General features: G+C 39.5%; 3 protein-coding genes and 4 long non-coding RNA genes across 11 annotated transcripts in view; 3 read left to right on the forward strand and 4 right to left on the reverse strand.

Moving 5' to 3' along the window:
- Positions 1-3,475: 3,475 nt before the first annotated feature.
- LOC124193003 (acyl-protein thioesterase 1-like) lies at positions 3,476-5,068 on the forward strand. Its single transcript, XM_046586634.1, has 8 exons — positions 3,476-3,661; positions 3,745-3,776; positions 3,861-3,882; positions 3,995-4,038; positions 4,117-4,164; positions 4,227-4,473; positions 4,540-4,704; positions 4,785-5,068. Exons 1-8 carry the CDS (start codon positions 3,614-3,616, stop codon positions 4,827-4,829), a joined length of 651 nt encoding a protein of 216 aa, XP_046442590.1. The 5' UTR covers positions 3,476-3,613; the 3' UTR covers positions 4,830-5,068.
- The window catches only part of LOC124193001 (AKT-interacting protein-like), a 37,224-nt gene continuing 18,906 nt past the window's right edge, over positions 4,748-23,065 (reverse strand). The window contains exons 1-6 of one of the 2 annotated variants that reach the window (XR_006873956.1): positions 6,130-6,398; positions 5,992-6,062; positions 5,822-5,922; positions 5,559-5,746; positions 5,178-5,484; positions 4,748-4,972 (exon numbers count right to left, since the gene is read on the reverse strand). The gene's annotated coding sequence lies outside the window, so the exon portion shown is untranslated. Of the gene's footprint in view, positions 4,973-5,177; positions 5,485-5,558; positions 5,747-5,821; positions 5,923-5,991; positions 6,063-6,129; positions 6,399-23,065 lie in introns of those variants that run through there. The other variant, XR_006873955.1, reaches the window with a different exon arrangement.
- Positions 10,196-12,464, forward strand: LOC124193006. Its single transcript, XR_006873960.1, has 8 exons — positions 10,196-10,352; positions 10,449-10,557; positions 10,639-10,728; positions 10,792-10,920; positions 10,980-11,121; positions 11,240-11,547; positions 11,608-11,746; positions 11,968-12,464. It is a non-coding gene; the product is annotated as an uncharacterized LOC124193006 (long non-coding RNA).
- On the reverse strand, positions 13,214-15,097 carry LOC124193007. 2 transcript variants are annotated; one of them, XR_006873962.1, is made up of 5 exons: positions 14,980-15,097; positions 14,783-14,898; positions 14,367-14,672; positions 13,808-14,305; positions 13,214-13,698 (listed from the first exon to the last, which is right to left on the reverse strand). It is a non-coding gene; the product is annotated as an uncharacterized LOC124193007 (long non-coding RNA). The 2 variants fall into 2 exon arrangements; XR_006873961.1 differs by having other exon boundaries at positions 14,954-15,097.
- On the forward strand, positions 15,419-16,204 carry LOC124193005. Of its 3 annotated transcripts, none has more exons than XR_006873958.1 (3): positions 15,419-15,558; positions 15,628-15,832; positions 15,912-16,204. It is a non-coding gene; the product is annotated as an uncharacterized LOC124193005 (long non-coding RNA). The 3 variants fall into 3 exon arrangements; XR_006873957.1 differs by having other exon boundaries at positions 15,423-15,576; positions 15,686-15,832; XR_006873959.1 differs by having other exon boundaries at positions 15,424-15,576; positions 15,657-15,832.
- LOC124193008 lies at positions 16,140-16,758 on the reverse strand. The gene is made up of 2 exons (XR_006873963.1): positions 16,567-16,758; positions 16,140-16,497 (listed from the first exon to the last, which is right to left on the reverse strand). It is a non-coding gene; the product is annotated as an uncharacterized LOC124193008 (long non-coding RNA).
- On the reverse strand, positions 16,969-22,517 carry LOC124192994 (DNA-directed RNA polymerase III subunit RPC1-like). Its single transcript, XM_046586615.1, has 16 exons — positions 22,307-22,517; positions 22,066-22,219; positions 20,853-22,001; positions 20,491-20,784; positions 20,339-20,429; positions 19,876-20,271; positions 19,662-19,808; positions 19,244-19,586; positions 18,878-19,180; positions 18,524-18,814; positions 18,322-18,451; positions 18,149-18,267; positions 17,894-18,044; positions 17,651-17,835; positions 17,411-17,579; positions 16,969-17,350 (listed from the first exon to the last, which is right to left on the reverse strand). The coding sequence occupies exons 1-16, from the start codon at positions 22,348-22,350 to the stop codon at positions 17,141-17,143; spliced, it is 4,176 nt and encodes a 1,391-aa protein (XP_046442571.1). The 5' UTR covers positions 22,351-22,517; the 3' UTR covers positions 16,969-17,140.

The raw sequence follows: 23,065 nt of genomic DNA on the forward strand, positions 1-23,065 counted from the left end.
AAAAGAACAGCACGCACAGTTAAAAGCAGCACCAGCAGCCAGTCGTAGCACTTGAAAAAGTGCGAATTGGAAAGTCTTTTATTTATAACTTTGTCGGTTCATTCATTGATTGTGTCCCTTTATTTCTTTCCCAACAGAAAGAAAAAGAAACGAATGAAATATGCAATTTTTATCATCGATCACAATTCCGGCTGGATCTGCTGCAACGCCGAATTCAAGAGCTTTTGGAGTTTTGGTCCACGTCTTATATATCTGACTGGGTCATCAGTAGCTTATTCTCCAATAACCATTGGAATCTCTACAGCGTGAAAATCCTTCCAGAGGATTTCTTTTTCTTCTCTATGCCAGTGGTGATCCTGACCAAAGGCGCCTCTCCTGATATGGGCGGGCTGTACAGCACATTCTGTATAGGCCCTAAATCTTTCTCCGTTGCTCGCTGCAAGAGTAACAATAGCCTAAGGATTATTGATGTCAGTTGGCTCTCTTTTTTTTTTTATTATTATTTCCTCCAGGCGAATCCAAGAATGAAAATGGAACTTTGTGTGTACTGGACCCTAAATGCAGTGCGCGAGTCAACAGCTGGCAGTTTTTGTCAACCAAAGGAAATAAGCGAGCGAATATAATAAGTATCTAAACTGTTTGTACACAATTTCTAAAATTTAAGTAAATCAACCAAGACAAAATTTCAATCTTTTCTTCCTGCGCACCAGAAAAGATTCCATCTAATTCCCACACAGACTCCGGCTTGAATATAATAACGGATTTTTATATTTGAATAGACCCCTCTCAAGCCGCCTAGTATAGATGAGATCCATCGGAGCATATTCTAACACGGTCCCCCTATAGAGAAGACCCTGAAATTCATCAACTTAAACACGTATTGACAGTCTCTCTTTTCTCTACACGGGAAGAAAAAACAAGTTTGCGATCCTGCTGATAAAAATCCTGATATTTCTAGACGACACCAGAGAATACAAGTTTCTTTTTAGCTGGTGATATTACCTCGGCGGGCCGGTGAGTGACGGAGTTGACTGAAAAAAAAAAAACCAATCAATGGACGTGTCTTCTGCCGCCTTTTTTTTTTCCCCGGACGCGGGCGTCTGCTGATGGATATCGCGTGCAAGTCACGAGGGCTCCTAGTAGCTGGAGCCAATCAAAAAAAGAAGTTGGAAGAAGAAACTTTTTGAATGTCAGCGACACAAGTCAAAAGAAACGTGTGCGTATGTTGTTGTTGCTGCTGCACTAGTGTGTTCGGTACTGATTCAGCTGGGATATCTGTTGCCAACGATCTGGTGGCGTGGTGTCAGCACGCAACAGTCGGACAGACACGACTGGTCTTTAACACAAACAGTTCCTCATCTTTCATGTGTGCTGCTGCTGCTGTGCTGCTGCTCCTGATGCCGTCTAGAGTCATCAGTGCGCGATGTTGGCTCTCGGTTGAATGCTCTTTGAGGCGCATGTGCTCTGTGCTCCTTTTCTAGGCTACTACCCCCATGATATCCTTCCTGACTGTGTTTATGCACTCCCGCAATGAATAGAACTTTGGCGGCTTGTTATACGATAGATGTACTGTACACCAGACACTATAGATTTAGATGTGTAACATAGGATGTAATATCACGTCTATGGAGGACTAGCTCTACAAATGAGATTAGAGATTCCAAGATTAGTTCATTGTTATTCTTGACCCACAGGCAAACACACAACAGAAGTCGTCAGCAAAAGGAAAAGCATTTTTTGTGTAGGCTGTAGCGATTTCTTTTCTTGTATTCGGATTACTTCTTCTTTTTCTGTGATTCGAATCAGTGATGTTGATTGCTTGACATATCTCTCAGCCATTCCTCTATGTGATGGTTGGTTATTATATACATATATCACTTTTTTCCCCCTCCTTTTTTCGGGGGGCACACCCAAAAGTCACTATTTTTTCCTCCCTCCTCTTGTAGATGTGGCAGGGAATTCGTCTCGAGTCATGTCGAGTAGATGGGATTCTTTCTTTCTTTCTTTCTTTCTTTTCATTCTCCAATACTCTGCCAAAGAGGATTCGGAGGGATGAACGAGTTATACGTGCGTGCTCGCACTGGGCTTGACGCTGGGCTGTGACGTGCCCTTCGTTCACATTTGCTTCGATCTATTGCAAATAAAATATCTATCGGAATCTTTTTGAAAGTTATTTTTTTTTACTTTACTTTGAACATTTTTTTTTTAGTTTTTGGCTGCTCTGGCTGTTGGCGTGGTGACACACATCTTGTCGTGACGGCAACTCTTTAGCGCTCTGCTGTCGGCAGTTAAACATGACGGAGAAAGAACATGTCGAGAAATAAGAGCTGCTCTTCACGCAGATGTGGCCGTTTTATAGCCACCGTCAGTCGCCTTGTTGGCTCATTTGGAGAGAGCGGAGGAGAACTCTTTTTTTTCTGGGCGATAAGAGTTTCACAAATCCAAAGACACAAGACTATCTTCTCCATAGAAACATTTACGTCCCGTGTATTTGCATTCAGATTGCCAACCAACGGGGGATTTGAAATGGTGATGAGATACTTTTCTTCTTCCTCTTCTCTTTTCTTGGTTTTCCCTGATGTATCTATCCAACGGTTGCTACTGGTATATAAGACACGCATCTGCATATGTTGATTGAGGATACACGACCTGGCCGTGCCCCAATTGTTTCCCTGCGCGCTCGTATTATTCACGCGGGAATCGCATAATAATCTCATTTGGGAGAACAAGAATTATGATGTCATTTATTATCAGATTATTCGAAATCAGGGCTGTGCAGCACAACTTTGGCTGCGTTGACGGAAAGCAATTCATTTAATGAATAGTATATGTTACAACCTTCATATTTGCCACGACGAAAGTTAATATAATAAACGACGGGAGTCAGAACGGTCGGCTACAACAGTTTTCTTGACATTTCTCTCGCACATTAGGGTTTGTAGCCAATACGTGTCAAGACAACATTCTCATGATGTGTATACCAACAACGGCACATTGGAATAAGTGTCATAAAAATATATCTCATAAGAAACAATAAGAAAAACATGTTGGGCAATCGTGTTATTGTATATCAATTTATTGATGCCTGCGCAGTCTGAGCTCTATTCATATGCAGATTTAACGCGTCCATCTTTGAAACGTGACTCGATTGAATCTGGGATGTCGAGCACTCGATCTCCCTGTTGGATGGGTCTTCTTTACTCGGGATTATTGTGTAAGTGTCAAAAACCCGTCACACCTACTGTCTCTGCAAACTGCTTGGTCAGTCTTGGCAGTCACGTTTGCAGCAGACGTAGTTATCCAATAAAACTTGAGTAGAACTTTTGGTTTACCAAAAAAACCCAGAAATCAATTGTAAAGAAGGAATTGAATAATTTTCATTTTCATTGGTCAGTTCTCCGTTGGGTCGATGAAGTGTGAATAATTTATTTTGTGTTTGTTCGAATTTTGAAAACGCCGGTACATTGGACAGCCATTGCTGGATGCTGTTTAGAAACGCGTACGGTGTACCCCGTATTTTGACAGAACCTTTCCAATTAAGAATTAACAACCGTCGTTCACCGACCGTACCTTGTCGCATCATTGCAGTTTACTTCGATCAATAATTATTGTCATGGCAGGCAAGGTCGTCATCGAGGCTTCCGCAAAACACACGGCTACGGTAACGATCTTCTATTTCCTGTCAATATCATCCCATGCTAACTTTATCGGCATTCGTTTTCTTTCGTGTCGTTGTTGCCATAGGTCATATTCTTTCACGGATTGGGAGACACAGGGTAAGTAGTTTAGGCCCAACAGTGCCGCTTGCCTCAACATAATAATCAATAAGTTATCTAACTGCTATTCATGTTTCTATTTAGTCATGGCTGGGCCAGCAGTTTGGTAAGTAGTAAATCCCATCAGCTGGAATTCAATATCTGATGTGAAAATGGTGCAATTTTGTTTTGTATGTTATTAATATTTTTTCAACAATTACTGTGTGTGAACAATCAAGGCTGAAATCAAACCAGCTTTCGTCAAATTGGTATGCCCGACTGCGTAAGTTTGCACTTTAAGCTTTCACCAATTTACATGCAGACATGAGCATTTCCATTAATCAGCATCTCATTTTATCAGACCAACAATTCCAGTCACTTTGAATTCTGGATTCAGGATGCCAGCATGGTATGTGCCATCAATTAATTTCTGTCGATGATAACATGCTAATAATGATTTGGGGTTGACAGGTTTGATCTCAAAGGCCTTGACCTGAGTGCTGGTGAGGACACGGAAGGAATTCAGAGAGCTGCTGTCTCTGTCCAGAGTCTTATTGAGGAAGAGATCAAGGGAGGGATTCCCTCCAATCGTATAGTTATTGGTGGATTTTCCCAAGGAGGTGCCCTGTCACTCTACTCTTCGTTGGTCACCAAACACACACTGGGTGGTGTGGTGGCTCTCTCCTGCTGGCTTCCATTGCGTGATAGTTTCCCAGCCGTACGTGAAATTCAGTTAATTTTGTTATTGGCATATTTTTACAAACGCTTTCATTGACATCTTAAGAAAATTGCCGGCAACACGGAAACTCCAATTATGATGTGCCACGGAGATTCGGATCCTATCGTTCCACTCCGATGGGGAGAGCAAAGTGCAGCCCTTCTTAAGAAATTCAACAAATCCGTCGAATTTCGCACCTACAAAAACTTGGCCCATTCGTCTTCCGATGAGGTAAAGCCAAACAGTAAAAATCAAACCGAGATTTTTCGTGATGTTAACAATAAGACAACGTTTATTTGTTCGCATTGCAGGAAATGAGGGATCTTAAGGCATTCATAATGCGTACTATACTTTAGTAAAGGAAAAAAAATGAATTCTTCAAATATGCAGGCTCCACTGTTTAGGCGAGGAACAAGATGGGAAAAGCGCTGTTTCGTTTATATGTGGAAGACGTAGAGTCAGTGGGATACAGGCTACCCATCCATGTGCCTAGTGTAACCTAGTGTGCAAGTCAGAAATTTTAAAATTCATCAAACTCCTCGTCTTGGCCATTATTCGGTGTATGCCCTTCAAAATAAAGTATATTACACTCCAACACATAGATGAAAAAGTCATGCTGTTCTCATCACTAGGCGTAGTAATTTTGATTTAAATAATTTAAATTACCAATAATCACTAACGACGAACAACATTTATTACATTACCTCTAGAATGCGCTGGAAGGAAAACATCACAGAAGTAAATCCGGTGCATTTTATTCAATCCTGGCTAGAACAGGGTTGGAGCGAACCGGGTTTAACCCACGATAGGGATTTGTTGCCAGCCGTACCGCTTGATTTGGCATTGGCAATTACAGCTTTGCGAAACGTTCCGTGAATGTTGGGATTGTAACTTGAGAACCTCAAGTAGTGCGCATCAGTGGAAAATTGGTTGGAATCATTGAGATGGTCTTTGCATTCGATAATGCATTCGGTAACCCTCGTCTGAAACTCGGCCAGATCGTGTGTGAATCTGTTTGTCAAAATATCGATTCACTGTTACTCGTTATTCGTTAAGGCATTAGATTGTTATTGAAGTAGTCCTACAAGTCTGCTGCAACTTGATTCACTGAATCGCGGTTCTCTATGACGAGAAGTGATTTCTTTATGTACAAAAGTAGGTGCCAGATGTGATGTACACCAACTTGCCATTTGCCAAAAGCCGATCGAGTCTCCATGTAACCCGAAACCGGGTCAACTTTGGGATGGAAGATTGGCGGAGATAAAACGATATTCTAGGGTATTCAATCATTGGCAACTGTCAATTAATATATCTATCTTAAAATTTAAGTAGGACAAATGTGTCTCACAGGAATATCAATCTGGGGAAAACTTTTTCCTATGAAGATGTGAAAACGAAACACTGCCCCTGCATAGTAACCACTTCTCAAAAAGATAAGGCCAAACCAATCTGTAAAAAAAGTAAAGAGGTACTGATAAAATTCAGTATTTTCATTGTTTATTGTGTTTCTCATCTTACGCAGGGGGTCTTTGGCAGAAGGCATCACATATACATCTTGCAAAATCTTGGATTGGTCTCTTAAAGCATTGCTGTGATAAAGAAAAGTGGGTTAAATTGAATGACCTTCTTTGATTACAAAGGAAACCAACAACTTACTATTCAGCCAAAATTGAATATTCCATGAAAACAGGTTGGTAAGTACCCATTACCTCTTGTGTGTCTTTGTCTACAAAATGGGGCTCTGACGAAGTTATATTTCGAAATTCCATTTTCAATATCTTTGGCACTCGAGCAGTTTAAGTTTTACTATATACTCAATTATTTTTTTAAATCTAATTTTATTGAGGAAATGACATTCCAAGCAAATTACAAAACAAATACAAACTTCGGATGCACAGTGCAGCCATCTGTCATGCTAGTTGTTAACACAAGAAAACCACTTTTTTTCACTTGATTATGTGACGATGTTAAAGATTGTTGAAAAATCCATTTTCGTTCTCAATTTTTTTAATGGAATTTAGTAATTTAAATTAATTGAATTACCCGAAGATACTCGAAGGGTTTTTAAGTGACAGTATTATCGTTTTTTGGGGGGGTTTCTTGATTTTTTCACATTAGATAGCTCGAGTTTCTCGATTTTCCACTAGATGGCTCGACTGTAGGAAGTAAGAGAAACCTGTGTGTTTAGGGATTAAGCTTTTGAGCCCTTACTAGTAGTATTGCTTTGCCTGAGGATGTGGAGTGTAGTGGACTGGTGAAGGCGGTGGAGGGGGGGGGGGCAAGTACCATATTATTTTGAATTTTTGATGTTGGCTGTAATGTAGAATTGTAGACCCATCCCCAGCAACGTCAACCTGCTGAAGGAAAGGCCAGCTTGCATATCCTTCACTTTCGAAGGTCACAGAGATCATTGTAAATGTGGTGTAGAGGTTGGGTGAGGACGACACGTGGTGCATCATTATCAAGCAGGTACAAAAGCCGCAAGGCTTAGGAGGTGAAGTATGAAAAAAAAAATCGTATAAAAGGAGAGTGAAAAGATGAAGGAAAATTAGTCGAGTGAGGACCTCCGACACGGCAGCAACTGCAACTTTCTACCTGTCACCAACTCCCACGGCATTCTTCATCGTACCAATCAGTTCGCAATCATGGGTAAATACTGTTAATTTAATTCTAGTCGTGAATCAACAAAGATCTCGTTTATAGTTGTTTAACAATTTCAACTGAAAATTAATTTTGAAATTTGTTAATTGTATAGTTAATTGTGGCGTTAAGGTGCCGTTGGGTGATAGTTTGGTCGACCACGAGAGAAAATTAGATAAAAGGAGAGAAAGCGATTAGTCGTGTAAGCAATTGAGCATCTTCTACACGACAACAATTACAGCAAATTATGTGTCACAACTGGGTTGTTCATCGTATAATGTGCACTTTTGCACGTAGTTCGCAATAATGGGTAAATATTCTGTTTTTTATAAGGTGTTTTGTATTAATGTTATGACCGTTTTTTAATGCTAGTTATTATTGAATAGTAATGTTTAAATTTATTGATGTATAGTTAATTATGGCGTCGTGCTGCCGTTGGGGTTTGCATCGTTGATGGCTGGGTCGACTACTGGCGTACCGATGTCTCCTGGGTATGGTGGATTCCAAACCGCAATACTGCCACCTAACTACACACCAACGTACGTAACAACCGGTTGCTGCACAATCAAGGCTCCAAAGTTCAACACCAAAACTTTTGTGCTCCGAGCTACTACACCGGAGCTCTGAATTATAACTCTACCCCGAGCTACATCACCAAAGAGCCGGAGTACTACACCGAGACTCCAAGTACTACACCACTAAGGCATCGGAATACAACACGACTACTTGTGCTGCCCATGCTTACTACACCGAGGCCGCTAATTACTACAACACCGAAGCGTCCAAGTACTACACTACAATTTACGCTGCCCCGAGCTACTACACCGACGCCCCGAAAATTATTCTGCTTAAAAGGAGTCGTCTAAAAAAAAGAGGTATAAAAGGAGAGAGGAAGGGCGACAGCGTCGAGTGAGGCTGTCCGACACGGCAACAACTGCAGCGCACAATTTTTTCAAAACTGGATTGTTCATCGCATCATCTGTTCGTAATTATGGGTAAATATTCTGTTTTTTTACAGTTAGTCTTGTATCAATCCTACTTTTATTTCTATGTATTCCAGTTATTGAAAATTGATGTTAAAATTTGTTCACCGTCTAGTTAAACTACTTAGTCAACTACAGCGTTGTGGTGCTGTTGGGTGTTGTATCGTTGACGGTTGGGTCGACCACTGGTGTACCGATTTCTCCTTGGTGTGGCGGATACCAAACCGGGTTGCAACCGCCTTACTACTGCTTACTACCCTACAACTGACGCAGCGACCAGTTACTACACCTAGGTCCTAAAGTACTACACCACTAAGGCACCGAGTATTATACCACAACTTACACTGCCCCGAGCTATTACACCGACGCCTTAAGTATTCTGCCCCGAGCTACACCGCCAATGCACCGGAGTACTACACGAATACGTATGCTGCCCCTTACTGCTACACCGAGGTTCCCAAGTACTACTCTGCCCGATCTACATAACCAAAACTGAGGTGGTCAAGTACTACGCAGCCCCGACTAACTACACAGAAGCTGCTCCTTCACACAACGTTGAACAGAAATACTACAGTGATGCTCCAATCTGCTGCAACACACCTACTCTACACCTAGAACACCGAAGAAGCCGCATATTACACAATCACGTACGCCGCCCCAGTTTACTACACCGAGGAACTCGAGCATTAATATGTTCTAAGCTACTACTACCAAATGGAGGCTCCAAAGCACTACACCAGAAAGGCTCCCGAGTACTTCACTACAACATACGCTGCCCCCAGCTAGTATGCCGAGGATTCAAAGAATACACAACCAAGGCACCCGAGTATGTTACCACTACTTACGGTCATGCCTACTACACAGAAGCTGCAATGTATTACTCTGTCCCGAGTTACTACACCACTAAAGGCACTTGAATATTACACCAGAACCTACGATTTTCCAGCCGACTACAAGGAGATTTCTAAAAATTACAGCTAAATTTTCTGTTTTATCATTTGCGTTTAGATTTGTCGGTTATTTATAGTTATTATTTATTTATATAGTTTCTAGGCATCGGTACTGGATTATTTATAATTAATGAGAAAATAAAAAAATTAAGGATAATCATCTTGTACGACTTCCCTTAACGCCTTTAAGCCATTCGACATTGCTGCAGATGTTCCTATTTTGGTTAGATCTTGTCTTGCATCTTTAGTAGGTGACTACTGCTCCAGTCATTTGAACATATCCTGGTCCTTAGACGAAATTCTTTTTCGGGGTAATTAAGAAAGCGACGGAATGTTGAGTGACAAATTTACCTAAAAGAAATAAAACTCTACCTATTTCTTAGCTGGGTTGCCTTCTAAATCAAAGTAAACACAGCCATAACAACAAACATACTGTTGCAGGTTACACCACCAAAATTGCGAGATTCAGAAAAGATCATGTGGTATGTGGTTCATGAATCTGAATTGTAATGGTCTGGTAGTAGTAGTGGGAAAATACCTTAACTCAGCAGATTTGTATTCCACTATATGTTAGCTTCAAACATCAGTTTTAGGCTTTTGACAGCATGATGGGTCTATTGGATGGAAAGTGACTGAGCGGTAAGTCGACTTGTTGGAATGACTGACAGTACTTATGCATCTAAAATTTTAAGAAATAAGTTGGTACAGGGTAAAAATAAGGAAATTAGGTCAAGATAATCCAACGTGTGAGTTACGAAGTTCAATTTGGTATATGAATTTACAGGAATCTAAGTAAATTAGCAACCAATTGCTTCGCCTATTTGGCCTCGATTCACGATGAGAACAAGGGCGACACGACACTAGCGACATCTGGTTTTGAATCCTAAGTTGGTTGCACAGTCACAGCTCAAATTATTGCAGTTCTACTTCTATTGTGTTGTCGCGTAGTGGAGTTCTATTGTCGGGCACTGGAGTTCTATTGTCGGGTATTTCTAATAATATTTAAAAAAGGAGTTCTTATGTTTTGGAGTTCTACTGTCGTTTGAGTTCTACTGTCGCATTCAAAGAAATTTTCAAAATTATTTAAAATATTGGGGTTCTATTGTCGGATGTCGGTGGAGTTCTTCTGTCTTTTTAATTCTACCGGTCGCCAAACCAAAGTTAAATTGCGGTTTGGACTTGAGGTGTCAGAGGTGTCCAATAGATGGCATAGGCGTCGTCGTTTTCATGTGATGGCCGATTGTTGTGTTGAGTGGTTGTCAAAAGTTTTCCTATTTTTCCATGAAAATTACCGATGAATTCATAAGTAAATTCAAGTTTGTTTCTGTGCAACTTGTTTGTGATGTGATTTATTCCGTTTGTGTGCTGGATCAAATTCAAAATTCCTCAATCTAACCTGTAGGAAGGAATGGGAAAGGAAACAGTGCATACAAGTAGCCTACCATCACTATACCACCAACTCTTTTATTAAAAATCGTCGTTCTGCTGAGTGCATCATGCAGTTAATACAGGTAAAAACCAATAATGTCTTGGTCACAATTTTTTAAATACTTGTTTCCAGACTTACTTAATATTCGTCTAATTATCAGCAGTTTCTATTGATCTTTGTAGGTCACTACCCCAGTGTGGACATGTTTGTTTTTCTGAACATGTTTTTCAACAAATAATTCATTGACGTGCAAGTATTATTCTTCTTTCGGTTTTAAACTGTTATTTGATGTCATAGATTGTATTTTCTGTCATAGGGAAAGCTTAAAGCTTACCCATGGGTAATCTTCAGGTTAGCAGCAGCAGCTTAAGAGAAGAATGTGAACAAATGCAGGGCACATACCAACATGTGCTGTATTATTCTGAATGTTAAGCACGAGCAGTAGGTAATTAACTTTAGTTTATTGGATGAATGTTGGAATATTTATTGACATATTTCCTTTAGATTCAACATGACTAACTGTTTGATGCCAAAGTTAGTTGGAACTGGAACTCAACTCACTGTATGTACTCTTAACACAGATAACTGGTGCTGTTGCCTTACAGCAGCCACAGGCAGGAAAATCATTCTTTTTTTTCAGAAAATTGTAAGTTTAATTTATTGTTTGACCCCCCAACACTTTCTGTCAATATTATAGATTTTTATATTGAAAGAGTTAAAAAGTCTGAAAAGCTAACTAGTAACTTTGTGTATTTGTGTCATAGGGAAAGCTGCTGGAGTAATCTGGTGTTCATGCTCATTAATTTCATTTCGTGCCAGCTAGTGAAAGCCGAAAGGCATGTCGAATTCAAGTTGAGCTACTGCGTGCTGTCTCGAAGCAAGCAATCCAGCCGTTGCGTTCAGTCATTTGGAACAGGAATCTAATGGCTGTCAATAGGTGGCTGTCAAAAGTTGGCTGGAATGTCCACCAGGTAGCGCGAGTGTCTTCAGGGACGGATTTCGGCCATTTTGTTCCAAGACGCCCAGCAGAATGGTTGCTGGTCATGACGTTTCTCACGATGAAAATTAAAAGGTATTTATTGTTAATTTCCTATTGTTATTGAATTTAAAATGTTGATGTGAAAATTTACAGGTGATTTAGCACGTAGAAACCAATTTGCCAAATCATTCAACTCAGACTTGGAATTGCCTGTACATTGCCGAAATGGCGTGCCTCGTGTGTCTCGCTGCCTGTTCTTAGGCGTACGTCTCATCCCATGCAACAGTAAAAAGTAATTATTTTGATCAAATGTCTCGCCAAAGTACTACAGATTTAGTTAAAATGACTAGAGAGTAGACCAATTTTCTCTGCTACTATAGAAATTTTGAATCAGATATCAAAGTTATTCTGTTGGACTGCGTAGTTTTCTGTTACTCTTTGTATTATTTTGTTATAATGAGTATGCATGTGTACACAGTTGTTTCTCGAAAATAATTTTCTTTTCCTCAATAGGTATAACAACCACACTTCTTAAACGCTGTTGGTTACATTGTTGCAGCCAAAGGTGAAAGGTGTGACGAAGACAGATTGAACCATTGTATGCAGCATGCGGTTGCAGTGTAATCCAGAAGTTGCTGTGCTGTTGTAGCTGAGCTGTTCCATCATGACTTAAAAATTTTTGTGTTTTCATCCATGTCCATATTTTGTGTTGCTGAGTTTATAAGTGTGATCTGTTGTCTTTTGAGTTTTCATTCAATCATGCAGTATACGACTGAGGCAACCTGATCAATATCAAGTTTGACACAGTCGAGAACTGCTAGATTAAACAAGCTTTCTGCGCCAAACAAATAATAACTTGCATATAACTTGCATCATGTTATTATCGCGGTAGAGAAAGCAACAGGCCCCCCCCCCCTGGGGGCCACAGGAAAAATATGTGTAAAATTATAAATTTTGTATAAATTTTTGTTATAAATAAAATTTGTATATAATAAAATTTTCAAATGAAATTTTTCGCGACAATTTTTTAATAATAACGTGTAAGGGGGATTTTTAAAATTTTTTTTTCAAAAACAAAAGTCTGGACTTAGCAGAAATAATGGCAGTGTGAACTTTGTAATTTTCAAAAAAAATATTGTTGGACTTTGAATTTTAATGATTGAAAAAATTTATTAAAAGGGAAGAATTTTAATGATTGAAAAAATTTATTAAAAGGGAAGTGTTTTTATTATTAAAATGTAAAACATGAGTTTGAATTTTTATTGTTGTATTTTGCAAGATCAATTATTTGTAAGTTTACATGGCAGTGAAATATTTTCTCACATCACGAAATTTTCAGCAGGAGGAAAAAGGTACTTCAGGAGAAAATAGAGACATACATGTGATTTATCGATCAATGTTGTATTTCAGCAATATTTCAACACATTCAATGATATACTTCAGAACTTCGATGTATAGGTAGGAGCAACATGAGTAGTGGTGACAGTCAGGAGAATTGCTGGTGTAATACATATGAACTTAAGATGGTAGTAGTTTGGAGCAGCATAATACTTAAATTCCTCGATGTAGTATACCAGGCAGCGTACGTGGTTGTGTAACAGGAGGCTTCTTCGGTGTAGTACTTGGCGGCTGCGGAGTTGTAGCTAGGTGTAGCGTAGGTCGTGGTGTAGTAGATTGGAGCAGTGTAGTATTTCTGTTCAACGTAGTACGAAAGAGCAGCTTCTGGGTTGTAAGTCGGGACTGCGTAATAATTGGCCGCCTCAGTTCTGGTTGAGTAGCTCGGGGCAGAGAAGTACTTTGCCGCTTCGGTGTAGTATTCGACCGTTTTGGTGTAGTTATCAGCAGGAGCCTCGGTGTAGCTGCTGGGAACAAAAGTAGTTAGGAGTGTCGGTGCAGTAAGTAGCCGAGAACTAAGTAATACTTGGGAGGCTCGGTGTAGTAGGATGGGGCAGCATGCAAAGTCATACTCCGTCGCCTTGGTGGTGTAGTAACTCGGGGCAGAGTAATACTTCAGGACGTTAGTGTAGTGGCTCGGGGCAGCATAAGTTGTGGTATAAAACTCCGGTGCTTTAGTGATGTAGTACTTGAAGACGTCGGTGCAGGAATTCGTCGTTACGTAAGTTGTGTAGTAAGGCGGCGGAGTTGCGGTTTGATATCCGCCATATCAAAAAGACATCACTACACCTGCGTTCGATCCAGCCATCAACGATACAACACCCAACAGGAGCACGACGCCATAGTTGACTAACAGTAGATAATATTTAATATTAATGTATAAATTTAACAGGCATATTAACAAATAGAAAAAAAATAGAATTGAAACAAAACTCAATGTAAAAATAAGAATATTTACCCAGAATTGCGAATCGGTTACACGATGAGGAATGCAGTTGGTGACAGCTAGGGCACTGCAATTCGGGCAAGACTTTTTTTTAGACGACTCCTTTTACGCACAGTAATACTTCGGGACGTAGGTGTAGTAGCTCGGGGCAGCGTAGGTTGTAGTGTAGTAATTGAGCGATTCATTATTGTAGTAATGCGGGGCCTCGGTGTAGTAGGCAGGGGCAGCATACATAAACGTGTAGAAATCCGGTGCCTTAGTGATGTAGTACTTGGGAGCCTCGGTGTAGTAAACTAGGCAGCATACGTTGTTGTGTAATAGACGGCTCCTTCGGTGCAGTACTTGGGGGCTGCTGTGTAGCGTAGGCCGTGGTGTAGCGAACTGGAGCATCAGTGTAGTATTTCTGTTCAACGTAGCACGAAACATCAGTTTCTGTGTAGTACGTCGGGGCTGAGTAGTACTTTGCCGCTTCGGTGGAGTAATTAATCAGCGGGAGCCTCGGTGTAGCAGCTGGGAACAGAGTAGTATTTAGGAAAATCGGTGCAATAAGTAGCTCAGAACACAGTAATACTTAGGAGCCTCGATGTAGTAGGATGGGGCAGCATGCCTTGTCATACTCCGTCGCCTTGGTGGTGTAGTAACTCGGGGCAGAGTAATACTTCAGGACGTCAGTGTAGTGGCTCGGGGCAGCGGAAATTTGTGGTATAAAACTCCGGTGCCTTAGTAGTGTAGTACTTGTAGACCTTGGTGCAATAACTGGTCGTTGCGTGAGTTGCTTTTGGGAAGGTGGTGGCGTTGCGGTTTGGTAGCCGCCATACCAAGAAGACATCGATACACCAGTGGTCGACCCACCAAACAACGATACAACACCCATTAACTAGACAGTAATACAAATTCAAACAATAATATTCAATAATAATTCGCATTTTAACAAACAGAAAATAATTGACATTAATAGAAAACTCCATGTAAAGACAGAATATTTACCCATGGATGCGAACTGGCAATACGGTGAAGAAGGCAGAAAGTGACAGATAGTGCGCAGCAGATGTTTCCGTGTCGGAGATCCTCACTCGACTGATGTCTCTGGCCTTTTCTCTCTCCTTTATATACGATTTTTTTATCACCCTCACCTCTTAAGCCTTGCGGATATTGTACCTGTTTGATAATGATGAAACACGTACCTTTCTCACCCAACCTCTCCGTCGTCGCATGATACGTATTACGTTATGATCTCCGTGACCTTCGAGCTATGAAGGAAATGAAAACTGGCCTTTCCTTCTTTAGGTTGGCGTTGCTGGGGATGGGTCTACAAAAACCAAAATCAAACAAAACCAAAATCAAAATGAATACCAAATGGCTGAGCCTTGTGGCTATTATACCTGCTTGATAATGATGAAACACATACCTTTCTCACCCAACCTCTACACCACCGCATTGACAGTTTTACACGTAATGTTCACCGTGACCTTCAAGCGTGAAGGACATGCAAACTGGCCGGCCCGTCTGCAGGTTGAATTCTACAATGGTTATTGAAAAATAATTGAAAAATAACTTGACAGCTGAATAGACCTTTTTCACAATGCGGAAAGTCGGGATTTTACAATCCGGCAACGCCGCAATCGGCCATCTTTGTTCTAATTAATTTTTCCCCGTGTAAATTCCCATAAGGAATCGGGGTCCCTTTACTTTTAATTCATTTTCTACTTATTGGTGTCTTCAATCCAATATATTTCTCGTGGATCTTGTTCCCCGAATAACTGGTAACATTTTCATGTATGGTAAGTATTACTTGTGGCTTATATTAATTATGTAATTTGAACTTTCATTAGGTTGTTTTGATTCTGGAATGTCAAAACAGACATGTTGTGTGTTTGTGCGTCTGAATAGGTCAGCCAAGTTATGTATTTAACTAAAGATGTTGACTGGGCATCTGGCACCAACACGTAATCATGAGAATAATTCCATTGGGATGGCTACTGTTAAAAGAATTAGTCGCTCTGTAAGAAGGCAGATTGCTAGTATATGTTGAAAGATGTAAGAGGATGGTATATTATTTATATTGATTATGTCATTTCAAACATTACTTAACATATTTCATCATTTTCTCCCATAGACACCCACACGTTCCAAAAGATGCAGTAACTGATGTCATGAAAGATAACGCTGGAGATACCCAATGCAGAACACCTTTGATTAACACATCAACAAATTGGTGAATCAACAAACGAGCAGCATCCATCTACCTGCAACACAGCTCTTGCATTAGAAAACCAGGCATTGGTTCTTCGATAAAAGTATTGAAAAATGAAAAGACAATAACTAGTTGAAACAGTGTCACATCTTCAGTATCTGTATTAAAAACTTCTTTTCACCTCGTTTAATACAATGTTTCTCTAGAAAAAAGAATCATGAGTATTCTTAAACTGATAAATAAATAACGATAATGAATCAGGTAGCCTAATCATAGTGAATGCTTCGTCAGATTAGGAAACTAAATGTTAAAGCAGTTGAATTAGTAAATTTTAAACTAGTTAACCCCAAATACTTTTGAGGGAATTGTTACCACATATTGTGGATGTCCAATAAAACTTTTGGGATGCAAAACTTACAGTAACAGATTCATAAACATTGTATCTGTTACCGCAGCCAAACGGCAAACACACAACATGTCTGTTTTGACATTCCAGAATCAAAACAACCTAATGATAGTTCAAATTACATAATTAATATAAGCCACAAGTAATACTTACCATACATGAAAATGTTACCAGTTATTCGGGGAACAAGATCCACGAGAAATATATTGGATTGAAGACACCAATAAGTAGAAAATGAATTAAAAGTAAAGGGACCCCGATTCCTTATGGGAATTTACACGGGGAAAAATTAATTAGAACAAAGATGGCCGATTGCGGCGTTGCCGGATTGTAAAATCCCGACTTTCCGCATTGTGAAAAAGGTCTATATGATCAAACGCTATGATAAAGCCATTAAAAAAAAACGTGATTTGAAACCCTTCGGGTAACATGATGAAGATAAATCAAGTGTTGCTATTGACTCGTGAAACCGCATTTAGGTATCACACCGGATCACTTTCCAACTTCCGATCACACGACTTTTTAATGCCTGACTTAAAGTGTTTAACTAAAAAAATAGGATAAAAATTGCAGTTTTCATCAAAATTTTTTCCTGTAATCTTAAGGCTTAAAACACATACAAAAAACAAACGAAAAGCAAACATCGTACAACGACAGCACACAGCAACGTACGTAAAAAAAAATGTCTAATAATTAAAGTCCAACGCCAACCGACTCCATGAATCCAGGTTATAACAGTTTAACACTATACCATAGGGACATGATATTCTGGAACATCAAAAATAAGTGGTCTTGTTTTAGGTGGAACCGACTTTCCGGTTTTGTACAGTAATTTAAAAGCCCCTGTCCCGATTGACATTGGTATTCCCATGATGATGCATTCACTTACACCAGTAACCTCATCTTCCTGGCCGTAGTACGCTGCATCGAACAAATGATCTGAGGTACTTTCGAACTAGAAAGAAATAAGAGTTATTCGTGGAATGTTAAAAACAAAATCTGTTCCTATGCTTACTGAGGCCAACATCAGAACCGATTCTTTCATTTTAGCCAATCCGTTTCTCGTGATTCCCAAGATTTCACCACGACAACTCATCAGATCTGAAAGAAGGGCGACGTGACGACGATCAACACTCATGCCGTGGCTTTCCATGGTGAATTGAATTTCTTTAGCAATCGTTGCTCTGAATTAATTATTTCCAGTATTAATAATTTATTTGTTTTATTTATTAAGATAAAAAAATGGATAACTTACTTGGCAGCTTCGATTCCTAAAGTACTGGAAACTTCCAAAATATTGTTTGATGTAGTCGAGCACCCTTTAACACCGTAAGTCGCCATCACTTCCCGCATGTTGTTACCTTCAACAAGTAGGTAATATCTTGGTGGCTTTCTCGTATCGTCCATATTGATAACAGCTCGACTGACAGTTGGCAAACCCTAAAAAAAAACCCGAAATAGTGAAGTTTTAAAATTCAAAAGATATTAAAAGACGCACCTTGATGACGACTTTCGGCAACTCCTCCTTCAGATGTTGCATAACGTGATACGTCGACGATTTCGCGTTTGGAGCTGGTTTGACAGTAATTATTGATTCACTGACGACTGCAACGAAATTCGGTTTAATCTTCAGCTTGCCAGTGCATAGGCTGACATGATTAAAAACAAACATGAAAATAAGCAATCAAATCAATCAACCAATTCATCAATCTCAAAATTTGAACTCTAGATTTTCATTGATAAGAAATGTTACCTCAATCGAATGGAACTTGCGTCCACTTCTAATTTAAGCAATCGGATCCTATTCATGTCCAACTTTATCAACATGTAACAACCATCGGGTAAATAGACTTCCTCGAAATATTCCGTTACCTATTAAAATAAAATTGTTAAAGAAGTTAAAACCCTAAGATGTTCCATTTTTACTTCTCCCAGTGTGGTCTTTTCAATCCTTCCTTTTACTCGTCGAGCATACTCCGGGTCATCATCTTTTAAAAGCTGAGTAGAAATGACTGGCGTACTGATTGCTTTTGAAGCATTAATAATTTCCTTAATCCTGAAATAATTCCATCAAACGAAGCTAGTGTCATTAAATGAATTCCAAAAATGGCATTGAATTAGAAAATACCTAGGAACTCCCTGTGTGATGTTCATGGAAGCAACACCAGCAAAATGAAATGTCTTGAGCGTCATTTGAGTACCCGGTTCTCCAATACTCTGGGCGCAAAGTGCTCCAACGGCGGTACCTGGCTCAATTTTAGCCCGTTCATACTTTTCCTTAGAAAAGTCGCAGAATTCCACTAACTGACCAACAGTTATGCGCTCCAGGTGTTTTTCTACTGTAAGTAAAGATCGCCCTTCCATTTTGAAAAGCTGCCGTACTTTTTTTATCTGTTTGACTTGGCTCTCAACAAAAACCCTGAACAACAAACACACTACATTAACATGACTATCAATATAATTTAAAGAAAAGAATAGTAACCGGAGCTCATGTTGAAAGTCGACTCCAAGCATTTTAAAAGAATCCGTGTCCATGATTGTGTTGAAAGCTTGTTGCAGTTCAATATCATCCAAAGGTTCTTCATCCGGATAAGGGGAAGCGGCTTTGATATGGTCAAGAGCTCGTTGGAAATCAACCGGGCGATCTTTGGCTTCCATGTAAGTAGGATCTAGCCCATCACCTCCATAAACGAATTGAATAATCTCTCCAGTGGAGTTTCTCACAGTCGAATCGTACTGGCAACAAAGGTCTTCCAACGATTTTACTAGTCGCCGTTGCATATAACTAAAAAAATACAAAATTTATAACATCATTGAAGTCATTTAGTGCCAAGGTCGAAAAGCCTACCCAGTTTCAGCTGTTTTTACGGCTGTATCCACCAATCCTTCACGCCCGCCCATTGTGTGGAAGAAAAATTCTGTGGGAGTAAGTCCGGAGTAAAAGCTGTTGGAGACAAACCCTTTAGCTGCCGGGATTTTTGAATGTCGCTTAAAGTGAGGCAAACTACGGTCTTCAAAACCATTGGGAACTCGTTTGCCGTTTAAAGCTTGTTGTCCTACGCAGGCAATCATCTGAGAAATGTTGATGTAAGATCCTTTTGAGCCACTTTTTGACATGACCAATGGGCTGTTACTCGGATGCAGCTCCTTTTTGCACACTTCTCCGGCCTGGTCACGAATTCCAGAAAGTTCTGTTCCAAGAGTAATAAACCAACATATTAACAAATAAGTAATACAATACTGACTATTGCTGATATTTGTTAAACCTTTAAGGATTTTCGATTCCAAGGATTCTTCTACATTGCAACCAGGAAGGCAAGGTAATTGACCAATTGTGAGTAAACGAATGTATTCGTCGCACTTGGAATAACCAGAGTCCAAAAGTTTTTGCTTTTCTTTCAACAAAGTTTTACCTAAATTAAACATCGAAGGAATGTTACGGTACACAATAAATGAATAAATAAAATAAAAAATGATTACCAGGAGTTACATCACCAATGCCGATAGAGAATCCCCGGTTCATCATATAATAAGAAGCTACCCGACAAAGTTTCCACATTGCCTGAATAGCGAAATCCTCTCCGTAGTCGCGAAGAAGTACGTAAAAAATGTTGATTTTTGAACCAGATCCAATGGTAGATTTGTCAACGCATCCTGCTAACACCTCAGAATTACGGACCAATAGAAACCCGTCGTTGACACAAAACTCTTCGTTCTTCTTAGAATATTCTTTCCCTTTAGTTCTCAAGTTAACTTTAATGGGATTTCCAGGATTGGGTCGAAGAATCAAACTAAAAATCTGTTTCCCTGACCACATGGCTGCGGGCTTTTGGATACAGGGAGGCGGAAGTTTAATGACCATGTTCACCTCGTCACCTATTAAAAAGAAAAAAAGGCAAGTTGATTTAAGTAATGCGAACTGACAGAAATGAGAAAATCCTACCTGCAAGCATGGATGCAACCATTTGGCAAGTCTTGGCTCGATCGAAGAAAGCATCCTTTAATGTCAGTAAATAAGCTCCAGTTATGAAATCCTATTTACAATTTTAATTTTAATTCCACCAATTAATTGCCCTTGACTGCAGAAATTATTACTTGAATAGCTGCTATCAGTAATTCGCCGTTGCGCGGAGTCACCAAATTTGATTTACTTCCCATTAAGATCAAGGCTTCGGCGCGAGCTTCTTCTGTTTGAGGAAGATGAAGATTCATCTCGTCACCGTCGAAATCTGCATTATAGGGTGTACAGACGCACTCATTAAGGCGGAAAGTGAGGTGCGGCAAAATCTTGGCTCGGTGACACATAATGGAAAGTTTATGCAACGACGGCTGACGGTTGAACAAGACGATATCTTCGTCCATCATATGCCTTTCAATCAAATCGCCGCGCTGTAGGAAAATGTCGTTTACTCGTTAGTCATTCTGTATAACATGTATTTTTTAAAACAATAATTTACCTTCAGGTTTCGAGCTAGGGTTTCGCGATTTCCGTACTTCAGGGATCTTGTCAATTTTGAATCTTTCTCCTTTAGAAAAATGGCGCCAGGATGGATGTCTGGTCCGTTTCTTACCAATTTTCTCATTAATTCGATATTGGCTTCATTAACAAGAGTAGGGTAAGTCAGAAGTTTCGCAATCAATTCCGGAACGCCAACTTGATCAATCCGCAAATTCGGGTCAGGCGAAATGACTGTTCTTCCAGAGAAATTGACACGCTTCCCCGAAAGATTTCCACGAAACCGTCCTTGTTTCCCTTTTAGGCGTTGAACTAGACCACGAGATTTTTTGTTTGTTTGCATGTGTAAAGGTATCCCGGACAATTGACTGTTGATGTAAAGTGCACATTGCAACTGCAAAAAATCCCAGTCTTCTAGAATCTTTTGGCTTGTTACACCCAAGAGACGGTGTTTGACAATCACCCCATTCAGGAAGACAATTTCTGTTAGTTTCATTGTCAAATCATCTTCGTTTGTCCCCGATTTAAAATCGGACACTACGGAAGGTCGAATGCAAACAGGAGGAACTGGAACACGGGTGAGAATCATGTCCTTTGGGTGCCCATGTTCCGGATTCATCAGTAGAAATTGGATATGTTCGTCTGGAATTCTCTCAAGGAGGTGCAGTACTTCAATTGGATTCAGCATTTTGATCAAGGCAGATGACAACATTGGTTCAATCTCTTTGTTAAACTTCACAGCATTATCGTAGGCAACCAATTCTGCTTCAATGATGGGTTTTTTTACATTTCGAAATTTTTCATGGGATATCTTCAACATTCCACACTTCTTCACCACACCATTTATTTCATCACAATGGGGGCACCTTTTTACTTTTTTGCATAATTCTTGAATTTTCTTCCTCAGTGCTTTCTTGCGCAGATAGGGTAAGTTTTGATTCCTTAACTTAGCTCGATAAATTTTTATCATCTTCTCATTAAGCAGAACATGAGAGCATGTTTTGCAAATTGTTTGCAAGACATTTATAGTAGCCTTGAAATATCCAACATGGAAAACTGGAAGTTCCAAATCAATGTAACCAAAATGTCCCACACAGTCCTCAAGCCCTTTTCCACATGTACCACAAAGTGCATCTTTAACATTCATCCCCTGAAAACAAAACATGCATTGTAGGATTTCAGTGCGATGTCAATATTTAAAACTAATAATTTACCATTTTCCTGTCCAGCATTCCATATTGCACGGGTGTTCTGGAAGAATCTTGATTACTAGAAGATTTCTCCAGATACAGTTTTTCGCTCACTATTTGAATGTGGGCTTGTTGTTGGATTTCTTGTGGGCTCTGAATTCCAAAGCTTACTTTAGCTCTGTTAACGAGAATGAATACAGTGATTATTAATGAATATGGAGAATTAGTCCTTAACTTTATTTTATTTTAAGAAAAAGAATCTTACATTTTTCTGATCACATCAGTTTCTCGATACTGTTCTTTAACCATTGTTTCTACCTTATTTCTACGGTATACGAGGGGTTTTTAGAACGACTATGGTAAAAACACGTGTAATTTTACACGAAGGAACGAAAGGAATGTTAAAAAATGTTGAAGACGCTGCCTTGCTACTTGCAGCACCAGGCCAGCAACGAGCAACTGACCGTTTGACCAACTGTGGTGCAAAATTCGAAAGTGTTATAGATGTTGCCAAATAAATTATAAATTTGGAAGATTGGAAATTTAAAAACAAACAAACAAAAGAACCATAAAGACCACGTGCGTCTTTATCTGTGAAATAAACAAAAAAAAAAGGGTGCGTTAAACTATCTTTAACCGGTTAACTGTTTAAGATATTTTCTTGAAATTAATTAATTATGATGGTTTAAATTCAAGTTTAAATTTAATGCCACGAAACGCCTTTACTCTCGAAGTTGAAAGCTAATGGAAAGTAAGTTAATAGAAGTTTCAGTTCTAGAATCAATGTAATGGTTCTTATGGAATTTATTATTATCCGCTTGATCGCGCTTGACTCATCATAGCTCATTGGTTAAAGCCCTGCACTGTTTCCCACGAATATGATTCCAATTCAATTTCGTGCATGTCCATGTAATATCGACTTCTGTGTTAGTTCCTTCATCTTCTTTAATAATTTATTACCTCATGAATCTACTTCCCCCTTGCCCTGTTGCTTGCTATATAGTTTATACTATATAGGACGTAG

The sequence above is a fragment of the Daphnia pulex genome, chromosome 4 (genome assembly GCF_021134715.1).
Source record: "Daphnia pulex isolate KAP4 chromosome 4, ASM2113471v1".
Taxonomy (NCBI): domain Eukaryota; kingdom Metazoa; phylum Arthropoda; class Branchiopoda; order Diplostraca; family Daphniidae; genus Daphnia; species Daphnia pulex.

Excerpts from the sequence above, each read along its gene's own strand:
- LOC124193003 (XM_046586634.1), top strand. The coding sequence starts at position 3,614 with ATGGCAGGCAAGGTCGTCATCGAGGCTTCCGCAAAACACACGGCTACG. Across the intron at positions 4,165-4,226 it reads GGATTCAGGATGCCAGCATG|GTTTGATCTCAAAGGCCTTG; the intron begins GTATGTGCCATC and ends TGGGGTTGACAG. Across the intron at positions 4,705-4,784 it reads CCCATTCGTCTTCCGATGAG|GAAATGAGGGATCTTAAGGC; the intron begins GTAAAGCCAAAC and ends TTCGCATTGCAG.
- LOC124192994 (XM_046586615.1), bottom strand. The coding sequence starts at position 22,350 with ATGGTTAAAGAACAGTATCGAGAAACTGATGTGATCAGAAAAAT. Across the intron at positions 20,272-20,338 it reads GGTTGCATCCATGCTTGCAG|GTGACGAGGTGAACATGGTC; the intron begins GTAGGATTTTCT and ends TCTTTTTAATAG. Across the intron at positions 17,351-17,410 it reads CGGTTCTGATGTTGGCCTCA|TTCGAAAGTACCTCAGATCA; the intron begins GTAAGCATAGGA and ends ATTTCTTTCTAG.